The following is a 14,864-nucleotide window of genomic DNA, read 5'->3' on the forward strand; positions in this document are numbered from 1 at the left end:
CGATTGCAATTGCGGATCTTGACCTGGCCGGACCTTATGACCACAGTGTACCAATCTTCTGATGGCTACTTCCAACAGGATAATGCGCCATGTTATAAAGTAAATCATCTCAGACTCATTTCTTGAAACTTTTCCACTTAAGTAATTGTAAATTGAGCATATTGACAGACAACATTTTATTTTTTATCTTAAATGCAATTTTTTTTTTTATATAATTACTGCTCTAAATGTATTGCTCTGTCAGCTAAAGATCTGTTTTGGTCTCTATACTTTAATTAAATAAATCAATTCAAGCTCAAATGTAAGAGGCTATACTGAGCCTGATCTCTTTGTATCAGAGATTTTCTTACCCTTTAGAAAAATGTCACTTGGTATAGCTCACAGCATGTTCATTTACATGTTAAAGCCTCCCCTAGAATTCCATGGGGGGGGGCATGGGGGGAACACTGCCTAAGAGAGTCCACGTCAATTTCTGACAATTTACGGGAGTTTTCGGCGAAGCCTGCAAATTGTCGTAAACTGCCGCTAACCTGAAGTTCCACGACAATCTACAGTGCCGCATATTGACGAAAATCCCACTTTTCATGCAGTGTCTCCTCCTCTTCACCGCGGCGGCCTGCAGGTGTTTTTTCATCTAAATAATCTAAATCTTGCAGCTATATTTGCTGTGATCAGTGGGAATAAAGTAGTTTTAATATGTTTTTAAGTGAGAAAGTCCACCTGAAAACTTAATAATTGCAGTCAGTTCATCCAGATTATCTATTTCTGTCGGAGGCGCTCAGACCCCCTCATACCAGCGGTGCACCGACAGTAGAAATCCTTTCATCAGCAGCCTCTAGGCTGGGCAGCCTCCGGGTTCACCGCGGTGGATGGCAGGTGTTTTTCATCTAAATAATTTAAACTGCAGGCACCCATAAAAGCGAACATATTCCGTCGGCAGGTTTCAGGATTTTAAGTTAATTTAGGAGTGATCACAGCGCTGTGTCATCTGCGATGTGTCTGTCTCACGGCCAGCTGCCAGGTTTGATTAATACTTTTTAATAAATACATGAATAAAGCACAGTCATACTCAGTTTTGCCCCCGCTGTATTTTTAAATACGCAGTAGAGGTATTTAAAGGTAGTAGAGGACATGTACCTGTATATAAAAAACGCGCCCTATAGTCCGGTGCGCCTTATGTGTGTGTTAAATACAGTAATGGCACACATAACTGAGACTGCGCCTTTTAGTACGGTGCGCCTTATGGTCGTAAAAATACGGTAACTAAACTATAATTTCACAAATGGACAACATACAATAGTTAGAGTGGATCCACAGACACTACAGACAACATATAAGACAAACAGATAAGACAAACAAAACACAAACAGATGGCCATAACGTAAATGATTAAACGTAATTGCCCTTTCCTCTCATTGGGGGGTAAAATGGACGCTTTTCAGTCTATTAATACGCAGGTACTTTAACTCTAGTCAATAAACAACTAATCAGTTACTGTTCTGCTGTAAGCCAACCATTTATAACTTTATGTCAGGTGCTATTTCAGTCCTAATTCTGAAAGTTAGGATGTTTTTTATCATCCTTGATTTAAATCCATCAAGCAGGTTTTAGGTTTTATTTATTTTTAAACATGTTTTAAATGCACCAAAAATTATTATTATTTCACTCTCAGGAAATTATGCCACTTTGATTCAAATCTTTCAGGAATTAATTATTTATTTTTTGCAAATCTATAATTTTAGTTAATAAACTCATAGCTTTTATGTATTTTAGTTGCATTTTCCAAACTACATCCCATATATTTTGTTAACTATAAGGTTTATTTATTTTAAACACTTAAGGGATGGAAATTGTTGATTTAATTGTTTATATGTTTTAAATGATATACATGTGTATTAATATTTTTGGAGGAAAGGAAAATCAATTTCTCTTAGTTTTTCATTTAGTGAAATCTAATTCAGATTAAACTGACACATTACTTTAGATTTTATCCTATTGGATTATATTATTCATTCTTTTTCCTCTATAAGGTGCTGTTTTGTTTACATTTTCATAAGTCAGAGCAACCATCACCTTTTCTTTGTCTTAGTCAGAACCTCAGACATTCATGGCACAGGGACAAAGCAACATACCACAAAATCATGAAGAGATGAAGCTAATCTCTCCGAGTGGCTGCTGTGGAAATAGAGAATTTGGTTTGTGACTAAAACCTGTGCGCATTTTACAACTACTGTGTCAGACCATGTTTGGACCCTTTTCTCTCTCTGGATTTGCCTCAGTTTTCATCTCCAGGTCCGTCCATAACATTATGGAACATGGTGACAGCAGGAAATGAACAAAACCAGACCCGTCCTGTTTTTAAACAACCACAGGCCTGATAATAATGTCCTGAAGCCGACATAGGAAAAGACAGTGGCTGCTGAATTATTTCTTTTAAAAGATGGGTGGGGGGGATTGATGCTTGTAGCAGGCTGTCTTTCTCCGGCGGGCTGATAGAAGGGGGGGGCAACTCCTCCAGGTCTGAAATCCACAAGCAGCGGCTCCGATCAGGGAGTCCATGTTTGAAGGGTAGGGAGTAAAAAAAAAAACAATAATTAGTTTAAGGAAAAGTTTTAATGTTTCAGATGAATGATAATAATAAAAAAAATTATAATATAAAGTTGTTCAACTTTACCATATAAAAGAAGAAGCCTTTTCAGGCAAGTAATGTAGTCTCGTCAGTCACCCCACTTCATCCTTCAGTCACTTTAAGCCACGTTCCCCTCGAGTCAGAAACTTTTCTCATCTAATTTTCTCATATTTGTTTTTATCATCAACCTTACTTTTCTCTATTTAATTTTGTATGTTTTTTTTTTATTTAATTTTAGGTTAATTCCTCCATTTTACAAGTTTTTTCAGTTTTAATTTTTTTATCTGACCTTATTTTATGCCCTACTTACTTTTTTCTGTAATATTTTAATAGTTTTTTTTATTTTTAGCTATGAGTTATTAACTTCCTATAAAAATTTAGAGTTTTGTTTCTTTAAAAGCACCATTGAACTTAAAATTCATTATTATCACTTAGTATAGTGTAAGTTTAGTATGTAATACAGTGTAAATATGTTTAGTATAAGGTTTAAACACTGCCTTTATGACTTCTTATTTTAACCCATTTCTTTTGAAGCTGCGAGTTTCTTTGAACTCTCCTTTTAACCATCCATCATTTTAAACTGTTTATTTTTCTTTTCCCCTTTTTTCTCTTTTTTTTCAAATTCTGTAAATTTCTTACCTTACCTTCTTTTTGGCCTCTAACTTCTTGTGATAATACAGCTTTCATTGATTTATTTCAAATTTGAAACATTGTCTAGCCTGTAAGGCGCGAAAAAAAAAAAAGAAAAAAGAAATGAACCAATTAATCGAATGGAATCGTATCGTGGTGTATTCTTGAGTATCGAAAATAATCGAATCGTTGGGTCAGGAAATCGATACTGAATCAAATCACCAAGATGGATGTGATTTACACCCCTAGTAACCATGAAGACGATCTATTGTTTCTACCTCTGACTTTTCAATAAAAAGATTTGAAAAAAAAAAAAAACAATTATGTTTAAAAGAGAATGAAACTTAAAACCTACTTAATGGATTTAAATGTAAGATGATAAAAAACAAAAAAACATCCTAACTTTCAGAATTAGGACTGAAATAGCCCCTGACATAAAGTTATAAATTGTTGATAATAGGGGTGCAAATCACATCCATCAATGCGATTCGATTCAGTATCGATTTCATGACCCAACGATTCGATTATTTTCGATACTCAAGAATACACCACGTTACGATCAATTGGTTCATTTTTTTTTACCTTACAGGCTAGACAATGTTTCAAATTTGAAATAAATCAATGAAGGCTGTAATATCGTCATGTATTTTTTTTGAGAAACAACAGCAAATAACAGAAGTAGAAAAGTTGCACTCCACCAATTTCTATTAAAACCTCATTCACTGAAAAATAATAATGCCCCTGCGTTATAGATTCTGCAAGGCCTTGCATCAAAAAATACTGCACAAAATCAGTGCAATGGGTGCAATGCAATACCTCGGCTCCAGACGTCCTCTTGGCCACCAAAGTATGCCTTTGTGTTTGCTCAGCTTTTTACCTCAAACCACAGAATCTTTCAGTCTAATGCAATGTTGGAGGAAGTTCTTGGAGGCCACTAAAGTATGAGAGAAAGGGTTCCCAAACAGATTGAAATTTGTCTGAGCGCCTTATAGCAAATTAGATTTTTTCCAACTGCAAAAATAACATTACATCTTTCAACCCCTGAGCGACAGTAGGTGGCGCACTTGACTTCCAGCGAAGTAGAATTCGCCTTCGTGCAAGCAGAGAAACAAATGCTATAATGTTCTGTTGGTTCTTAGTTCAATTTGCTTCATTTTTTTGTTACCCCGAATATGTAATAACAAAAACAAATATTTCATTAATTAAAAATTAATTTAGCACCGGAGAGAAGGAAAGCCTTATTTTGGTGAACCTCCTCCTTGTTTCCCCACAAAACAAATTCCCCAGTGTCTCTGTCCTCATGGTTCTTGCACACACACACATTGTGGCGCAAGTTGCAGCTCAGGTGAGTTATTAGGGTCAGGGGTTCAGAGAAGATGAAAATCCTTTTGTCTTGTCTTTCCATATTTGTCTATCTTTGCCATAAAAAAGAAGAAGCCTTTTTCAGGAAAGGAACGTCGTTTCATCAGTCGCCCCACTTCATACTTCAGCCACTTTAAGTCACCTTTCCCTCTCACCACATACTTTTCTCACCACTGTATTTTTGCCCTTTTCTGAACTTTTTTCAATTTAATTTTGTTTTTTGTAATTCAATTTTACGTTAATTCCTCAATTTTACAAGTTTTAATTTCACCTTATTTTATGCGCTACTTACTAGGGCTGGGCGATATAGAAAAAAAGATTATCGATAAAAAAAATGCATATTGATCGATATCGATAATTATTGAAAAGATTTGAAACCATATTTTATGTGCAGCTCTGCCTGGACTTTTTATAATATTGCTAAATGATTTAATTTTAATAAAAAACACAAACACAGACTTCGAATTAAATCTTTATTTAACCAACTTTTTTAACCATAACATAATTGTTTTAAAGAAAAATAACTTAAGAGACCTGAGTTATGTTATTTAATACTGACAAAGAATAAACTAAAGTGACCAGGAAAGTGACCAAAATAAATATAACAAATAAATAAATGCCCCCCCACCGCCGCCCCCGTTTCCTGCTTTAACCTGAGTTTTTACTTTGAAGTTGCTGCCCCCTCAGCATTTTTCTCTCAATTGTTAGAACTATGTGGGAAACTGCCCAGAACTGAATATATATATATATATTTTTCCGAAATTCCCGAAGATTCCTCGGAGGAGAGCCGCGTCGGGGACTACACAGCTTGTACTCCTGCGGCTGTGAGCGGCTGAGATGATAAAAAAAAACAAGTTGGTTGTGTTACCAGACTTCGTTTTCACTGGTTCCCTACACAATTTAAAGATGACTGTGGTTTGTTTTTTGTCCGACTTGCCATGACCGAAATACTGCCAGACTGCCGAACTACAAAAACCTTTCCTTGGAACAATTTCCTCCGCCTCTCCTTGCTGCGACATCTTCATGTGCTCTGTGTTGTGGTTTGAGAGGGTGGCACTTGGTGATGGCGTGCCTGGGTCCGCGATTGTGATTGGTTGGGAGGAAGCAGTGACTAGCATAACCCTACATGCTAGGCTACAATGAGAAGGAAGGAAAACTGCGTTTCTTTTTTATCGAACTTTTATCGACCCTCTTTTTTTCTATTGCGCCACACGTCTATCGATCGATATATATCGTTATTGAATTATCGCCCAGCCCTACTACTTACTTTCATTCTGTAATAATTTGATAGTTTTTTTAGCTATGAGTTATTAATTTTGCCTCTAACTTATCCTCATATTGCTTTATCTTATCTTTAACATTTTTGTATTGCAACATTAGAATAACCTGATTTTCTTAGCATTTAATCAAAAATGTCTCCTTGGGCAGTTGACAATTTCCTAGGACCTTGCCTTACACCAATCCTCTGGTGCCGACCTGGATAACTGGGGGGGAACCTACTCTAAGATAACGACGTCGCAGTAAAATTAAATGCCTTCTGGTAGCACCTACAACCTTCCTCTTAGTGCTTAGAGAGAGCCTCACGTTCCTATGCAAGGCTCCTTTGTTCCAAAGGTGGAAAAAAAAAAACCGAATTGCTTTTCTGCTCCCCAAAAAGAAAAGTTATCTTTTATTTTAGGCTTAGTTTTAGACTTAGACAGTACTTTATCGATCCCTTGGGAAGACTCCCTCTGGAAATTAAGGTTACCAGCAGCTTACAGGGCAAAAAAGTATTAAGTTAAATTAAATTAAAATTAAGCAACAAAACAGTATTAAGTTAAATGAAATTAAAATTAAGCAAAATAAAAATACAAATAAATATAGAGTTCACAATTAACAGAAAAAATAAAAAAAATACAAGTGTTGCTACTCCTTCCCTCTTCCCCCTGTCCCGTGTCGCCTCCAGTGAGGCGTTGTACAGTCTCATGGCGTGGGGGACAAAAGAGTTCTTAAGTCTATTGGTCCGGCACTTGGGAAGCAGCAGTCTGTCACTGAACAGGCTCCTCTGGCTGTATTTATATTCTTTAGTTTTATACTCATTTTAATGCTTTTGAAATGATTATTATTCTTTAATTTAGTTAGGTTTTTCTGCTAGATTACATTTATTTATTTGATTAGTTTAGTTTGTTTGAGCTAATTTTCCAGTATTTGATTTCTAAATCTTTAAAGCTGTTAACAATCTGTTGTTTTGTAATTTAGTTTTTAAAATTTACTTTAAACTGTGCCGACAAAAGATTCATCACACCATCTCAAAAAGAAATGGTTTCTTTTGATCCTCCTGCTGACCTCCAGGGACCTCGATGCCAGAAGTCCTCACTCCCTTAATCTTCTAAACGGGGTATTGAGGCTGGAAGACTTCTTCCTCCAGGTGGTACCTGACACTTCTGACAATCGCTGTCCTCAGAAAACATCAGTAAAGGAGAATCCTGCTTTGACAACGCCCAATTGTAGCGGGAAAAAAAGTATTTGACTATTCATCCTAGTTAAATAAATGGAGATCGATGGATTTCACTCAGTTGGCACATTTATTCATATCTTTGCAAAAAGAGAACAGTTCAGCCAGCCTTTATGGCACAGCATTCTGCTCTGTTCTGATCTGGACAGCGTTCGTTCCCCCTTACTTACAACAATGGAAAAGTTGTCAGAGTCAAAACAAATTACAAACACTTTAGTTAAACAGTAAAATTTTATGAATAAACCTTGAGAAAGAATCTGGTTTGGTATGGGAAGAAACTATGTCTGGTCTACAAACACCATCCTGCAGAGAATTGTCTGGCCTTGAAGTTGAATCAGGCTGAGTGAAAACTTTTATAGTGAGTAAATAGGATAAAATAATATAGAAGAGAAATCTACATTTTCTGACAACAGTTACTCTCAGGTTGCAGTTTGGCAAGCGACAGCTCAACACAAAATGGAAAAGGTTATAACTACAAGTGAGAAAAAAAGGAATAAAATTATCCGTTGTTAGGAACTGCAGGGCTTGAAGTTCTCCGGCATAGTGGCAGATTTCCAGCTTGCATCAACTGTGGTTGTATTAGAAGAAGTGGGATTGTGTATTGAAATGCATATTTTAAAACCATCAGAAAAGGTTTCTGCTCCAGATAGTTAACAAGCTAGCTGTTAACTGATGCAGGGGTGCCGATAGCACGGCACGGTAGTGATCTGAAAAGGGGTCCCTATGTCCTGGTAGTTGGTTCCACAGGAGAGAAGCCTGATAACTAAAAGATTTGTATCCCATTCTATTTTTAGAAGTTCTAGGAACCACTAGTAAACCTGCAGACTTACAGGTAAGTGCTCTGTTAGGAACATAGAGAATGATTTGATATAAGATCTAGTTTGACCATTGAATGCTTTATATGTGAGGAGAATTCAATTCACAATTCACTGAAATCCTTTCACAGCTCTAAAGTAACAGTTCAGAGGTTAATCTCTAACTATATTGAGAGAAAAAATCTCTTAATCTATATTCTACTAAATTCCTATGAACATATTGCAGCTCAAAAGGCGATGTGATCAATTGACTCAAAATCGTTGTTGGACGATAGCATTCCACAAGGGTAAAAGGGTGACACCTTTCATTTTTGCATATTAAAGGGGAACTTCGTTTTTTTTTTACATTGGGCCCTTGATTTTACGTTATCACATCATGTTCTAGGCGAATCACTTTCCCCCAGACAACCGCGGTTATATTTTTTATATTCATGTTTTTTAAAAACAGCGTGTATGACGTCACCGGCTACCGTTCGTTCATCCTGTCCTCTTAACTGCTGCTAGTTTTACTCACATGCCTGGAAGATGTCTAGTGCTACTACCACAGATGATCTTGCTCTCGAAATGGAATTGAATGATTCAGATTAGCTCGCCGAATGAATAGAAGGGGTAGAGCGTAGCCGCCTGGGGCCCGGGCTTCCTGTTACGACTCCAGTCCGGCGCGCAGACGATGTCATACACGCACTGCTTTGTTTTATAAATATAAAAAATAAAACCGTGGATGTCTGGGAGACAGTGATTCGCCTACATGTTATGAATGCTGGCGTGCCATAAATAATAAATTATGAACAGTTTAGTTTGTGCTTCAAGTCATTGCCCATAGGAAGACGTTACCTGGATATAACCTAAAGGAATATCTTCAGAACGGCTCCAAATGACACAAAACTCATATACATGAGTAGAATATGATGTAATAACGTAAAATCAAGGGCCCAATGTAAAAACAAAACAAAAAAACAGAAGTTTCCCTTTAAGTGTCTTTAATCTTTTTATTTAATTTAAAAACTACAACTACTACAACACTCAGACACCTGAACCTGGATTAGATTATTCCAAGCTAACAGTGGAGAAATTTCATTAGAATATTTTTGGAAATCTGCTCAACCTCTGACACATTGAGCTGGGGTCTGTCTCTTCCAGGCAGAGGTGTACAGAAAACGCTGCTGAGTTTAGGGTGTCTCATTGATTCCTCATTTTCCAGACAGTCACTGTGGTGTTGGATGTAAATGCTTTACTTTCCTTAATAATTGTTTGTGGGGAAATAAATTTAGGCCAAAATGATTGAAGATTCAGGTTGCTTGATATGATCCACTGGCTCCTCAACCTCAAAGAGAGAGTTTGGTGCTTTTATGTGAGGTGTCCTTTATTTAACCACCAATAGAACGCCTTTTTGCTGTGTTTGTGTTTCCAGACCGCCTGCAGGATTATGTTGGAAAAGAGGAGGATTTCTCTGACCATCAGCTCTGTGGACAGGGGAGGAAATCCAGTTTGGACCAAGAGAAATCTGAACATCCGCAGATAAAAGAAGAGCATCAAAAGCCAGAACATCCCTGGACAAAAGAGGAAACCATGGAGCTCCCCATAAGTGAGCAAAAAGAGCAGCTTGTTCTTAAGCAGACAATTAGAGATACAAGAGAGAATCCTTTCCCATGTTTGACATGTGGAGAAAACTTTCTTAAAAAAAAGCATTTAATGGTTCACATGAAAACTCACAAAGGTGAGAAGTTTTATTGTCTGTCCTGTGGAAAATTTTTCTCAAAGAAATCTAGACTTGATAAACATATGATAATTCACACAGGTGAGAAGCCTTTTTCCTGTACCATTTGTAACAAGAATTTTACTCGAAAGAGTAATTTGACTTCTCACATGAGAACTCACACAGGTGAGAAGCCTTTTGAATGTCTGTCCTGTGGAAAAAGCTTCACTCAGAAATCTAATCTTGATACACACATCAGATCTCACACAGGTGAGAAGCCTTTTGAATGTCTGTCCTGTGGAAAAAGCTTCACCTCTAACTCTGATCTTAATACTCACATCAGAATTCACACTGGTGAGAAGCCTTTTTCATGTACCATTTGTAACAATAAATTTACTCAAAAGGGTAGTTTGACTTCTCACATGAGAATTCACACAGGTGTGAAGCCTTTTGAATAAGTCACTGCAGTTAGATGCCACAGGAATGAACAGTAGAGGTGTTTACCATGTTTGACTGGTGATAAAATGTCCATCTAGAAACTCCTTCACCTCATTACATGAGAAACTCACGGGTTAATGTCTTTTTTTGAGGAAAGTTTTGAGATTAATTAACAACTCTGTTTACATAGAAACTAGAACTGATAAGGTGTTATATAGTAAATCTGGTAAATACTCAGGTCCTGGGTGAATATTTGGAAGTGAACATTTGAAAGTTAATTATATTGGACCTGAGTAAATTAGAATTAAATGGCCAGAAAATGTTGAAATTTATGATTTCTTATTTTTTCTGTAATGAGGGGAATAAACATGATAAAGTGCAACAACAACATATTAGTTACAGATGAAGCAAGTTTGCTGTCCATAGAACAAGCAATTGATAAGTTTAAATTGTAAATATAAAATCAAGGCAGACCCATACTGTGCAATGTTGGCATGGTGTTGCACATCTTTTTCTGAATGAATTTATTTAGAAAAAAAACCCTCCAGTTTTAGTTTTTACTTCAAATTTTAGTTGAATCATAAGCTATCGGTTGGATATATTCCAGAAACAGACTTTTATTCAGATGAAAATATCCTCAGATGAAAATAAAAGCAAAGCTAAGACAGATTTAATGAGCTTTGCTCAGTTTTGCTTTTGTTTTTGGAGGATTTTCTAAGAGATCAGCTGCAAATGATCAGAGTTTAGCTAATTCAGTGTCTTGTTGGCTTTCATTAGCAATGCATCAATCAGCCCTGCTACGTGTGTTGTTGAAACCAGGCCCACCAAAACTCCAACTGTTTTTGGCACAGTGTTAGAGCTATGGTCAATAGATATTAGAATGAAGTAGATCATCTATAGAGGAGTCTCAGATGAAGATTTGGGACATATATAAGTGTGTGTCAGTCTCAGAGTTAGTCAGCTACAAGCTAATTAATGTTGCAAAGTAGCTCCAGCCACCTTGAAAGGGGGTGCTGGGATTATGGGGTTAAACTACGGGACATCAAAGAACTCAGTTTAGAGGCTGGAGTCTGTAGTTCAGGTAAATTAAAGTCCTAAAATGATGAAACATGTTTGTTTAAAAAGATAAACTAGATTGATGATGTTGCTGTTATTTTACTGATCAGTTTGAACCTGCTTTAACTCGGTAAAAAGCCTTTGTCTTAATAATGTATTAAAGAAATCTGACTCTCCTCTAGAAGTGTGAAGTTTCTGCTTTTTAAAGATTTTTTGAAAGTATAATTTTCCTTTGAACTAATTCTAATAGTTTTGTTCTTGATTCTGTAGATGTTCTATTTACCTGCTATGATTGAAAGTAACTATCACCTATTTTATACAACTGATTTTATGGATTATATTCTGCTGTGGATGTTTTTAATTATTGTAATCACTTCTAAATTGATGAACGAGCAGCAATAAAAACCTCATGGATTGTAAAAATGTGTTTCTTTATATTGTTTCATTAAATTACAAACTTTTTCCATGTTTTCTCTGATATTTTCAGCCAAACTAAAGCTGTAAAATAAATAGTTTAATGGCATTCACCTTCTGTCTTCTCCAGTCTTTCCTGTTGCTCCTCCGTCAGCATTAATCTTTTTGCTTTTTAGAGCCTGAGTGTTTTCAAATCTGGCCATTGGATAAATCCTCCTTTGCTTGTTGGAGAACTTAGATTAGGAAATAATGTAGGTACGTATTCTGGCCCAGTTGGTTTGCCACCTGATAAAACAAGTGTTTCAGTTGCCATAACTGTGTGTGTCCAGAGCCGCTACAACCAAGCAACTAGAGGAATGAAGGATCTAACTATGGCTATGTTCACAATGCAGCCTGAAGGGACCCTAATCTGATTTAATTTTGTTTTATTTGTTTTTTTATTGCCAATATGTAATCTGTACCTGATTTTTTCATGAGTCTGAACATTAAAAATCTGATTTTGCAACAATAGTTCTGGACCATTTATAGAAAAAGTGACAATTTGGAGGTTTTTGATGAACAACTTGTACAACACAATTTGTGTAGTTGTACACAAAATTGAAAAATAACCACCTGTTTTTTTCTATTATTCTACAATTATAAACTTATAATGTAACTCTCACTGCAACTTCAAATTCACCTTCATAGCAAGAATCCTCACACTGCAGCTTTTTCCTGACAGCGTGAGCAGATTAATATCTGTGCATACAGCGCCGTAATTATTACCAATCACATGTGGTCCCTAGGAGGTAAAACTAAAATGCAAGTCTTAAGAAACCTCACCATTAAGCCTCAATTTTTCTTTCTGCTGTTTTTCTATATGAAAGCAATCTGAAGAGTTCTCAGCCTCTTGGATCCAACAAGCCCTGTAGCAAATGAAGGTCCCCTGAACTTTGTCTAGAAAGAAGTTATCTAATTGAGATTTTAATTCCTCAAGTTGAAGCTGCTCCTCAGATGATATAATTGATTTCCTACATAATTGTTGATATAAATCAGTTGTGGTTGTTTTTTTTTTGCCTCAATTTTATAAACCAGTTTACTAATTCTGACTGCAACTTTCTTAGCACTAAATGTGAGCTATTCCTATTACCTCAAAGGTGAAAGTTCCATCCATGAAATATTCTTAATGAGGTTACTGATTTCTGTGCAGAAATCCCTATTATGCCAGAGGTTAGTTCAATTACCAAATAAAGGATGATGGTGATTTACATTTAGTCAAAGAGAGAACAAAAGTAACAGCAATGATCAGTTAAAGGGGATGGTGATATTTTACCACACAATATTATAAATCATGTAAGGAATCAACCAATAGTCTACTTGAGGAATTTAATCAGGTGTTTTGTCTCAGATGCATTGATCTCCAACAATCAGATTAAAACTGGAGAATAAAAATATCCTCAATGAGAGGATGCTGCCATTCAGTGTGAAAACGATTATTGAATCCATCTGGAGCTACAATAATCTCCCCTCCAATGAGAACCTGTTCAGTGAAGTATTTAAGCTTCCACTGCTCTATTTCCTTTAGGTTGAATTTGTTGTTTGTTAAACACAGTCCTTAGAAATATAAATTGGCTACAATTTAATGATTATTTTTGAAGTCTTTCTCTTTTTTTATAAAATTCTTGTACATTTAAAATACAAATACAACAAAAAAAGAACATAATTACTTATAAAAAAATCCCTGCTATATAGATCCTTTCTATAACCATTATGCTTTATTAAGACTTAGACAAACATCAATGCCATTTTCTATGCACAGAGTTTATACAAAATTTAATTTGGTAAGTCCAGGCTCTGTATCACAGGTGGTTTGTGCGGTAAATGTGCTTGAACTCAAGCGGAGTTAATTCTTTACACCGCTCATTCTGGGCTATCATGGAAAGGTTTCATGAGTGTTAAGATCTATGAGAAAAACAGAACACATAACTGTTATGTTGTTCCTGCTTTTTACTTACCGTACTGTGATTGGGGTAAAAAAGGTAAAATAAAGGGAGCAAAGTACTCTGTTAGGAACATAAGGAACAATCATATGTCTGATATAAGACAGCTTGGCCATTTAAGGCTTTAATAAGTGAGAAGTAGGATTTTAAATTCTACTTTGGATTTAACGGGAAGCCAGGATAGGAGAGATATGATCTCTCTTTTTAATTTTCATCAGAACTCTGGCTGCAGCATTTTGGATTAGCTGAAGACTTTTAACTACAATTTGTGGACTTCCTGATAGTAAAGATTTACAATAGGCCAGCCTTGAGGTAACAAAGCATGGACTAGTTTCTAAGCATCTCCCCTGGACAGGATATTCTAAGTTTTGCAATATCCCTCAGATGAAAGAAGGAAATTCTAGAAACCTCTTTGATGTGGGATTTAAATGGCAGGTCCTGATCAAAAACCACAACAAGGTTTTTTACTTTATTACCGTATTTTCACGACCATAAGGCGCACCGTACTAAAAGGCGCAGTCTCAGTTATGTGTGCCATTTCTGTATTTAACACACACATAAGGCGCACCGGACTATAGGGCGTGTTTTTTATATACAGGTACATGTCCTCTACTACCTTTAAATAGCTCTACTGCGTATTTAAAAATACAGCGGGCCCAAAACTGAGTATGACTGTGCTTTATTCATGTATTTATTACAAAGTATTAATCAAACCTGGCAGCTGGCCGTGAGACAGACACATCGCAGATGACACAGCGCTGTGGTCACTCCTAAATTAACTTAAAATCCTGAACCTGCCGACGGAATATGTTCGCTTTTATTGCCGGTATCCTGGTGCCTGCAGTTTAAATTATTTAGATGAAAAACACCTGCCAGCAGCCGCGGTGAGGCTGCTGTTGAAGGGATTTACTGTCGGTGCACAGCTGGTATGTGGGGGTCTGAGCGGCTCCGACAGAAATAGATAATCTGGATGAACTGACTGCAATTATTAAGTTTTCAGGTGGACTTTCTCACTTAAAAACATATTAAAACTACTTTATTCCCACTGATCACAGCAAATATAGCTGCAAGATTTAGATTATTTAGATGAAAAAACACCTGCCAGCCACCGCGCTGAAGAGGAGGAGACCCGCCCAGAGGCTGCTGTTGAATTAAGTTTTCACGGAGAAAAATACAGCGGGAGCAAAACTGAGTATGTTTGTGCTTTATTAATGTATTTATTATAAAGTATTAATCAAACCCATCAAAGTCATCCTCCTCTGTTTCTGAATAGAACAGCTGCGCTAAATCAGACATGCCAATTTCCCCTTCTTCGCTGTCAGTCACTTTCCGTGCAGCGCAGCTCCTCAGA

At 36.5% G+C, this 14,864-nt stretch overlaps 1 protein-coding gene across 1 annotated transcript in view; it reads left to right on the plus strand.

The window, feature by feature from the left end:
* LOC119780177 (gastrula zinc finger protein XlCGF8.2DB-like) overlaps positions 1-10,987 on the plus strand; it is a 31,654-nt gene extending 20,667 nt beyond the window's left edge. The window contains exons 2-3 of the mRNA XM_038280100.1: positions 9,342-9,728; positions 9,813-10,987. Of these exons, the coding sequence (XP_038136028.1) occupies positions 9,342-9,728; positions 9,813-10,084 (659 nt within the window). The 3' untranslated portion in view covers positions 10,085-10,987. The remainder of the gene's footprint in view (positions 1-9,341; positions 9,729-9,812) is intronic.
* Positions 10,988-14,864: the final 3,877 nt, after the last annotated feature.

Source organism: Cyprinodon tularosa, unplaced genomic scaffold (assembly GCF_016077235.1).
Source record: "Cyprinodon tularosa strain WSP-4 unplaced genomic scaffold, ASM1607723v1 ctg1566, whole genome shotgun sequence".
Lineage (NCBI taxonomy): Eukaryota > Metazoa > Chordata > Actinopteri > Cyprinodontiformes > Cyprinodontidae > Cyprinodon > Cyprinodon tularosa.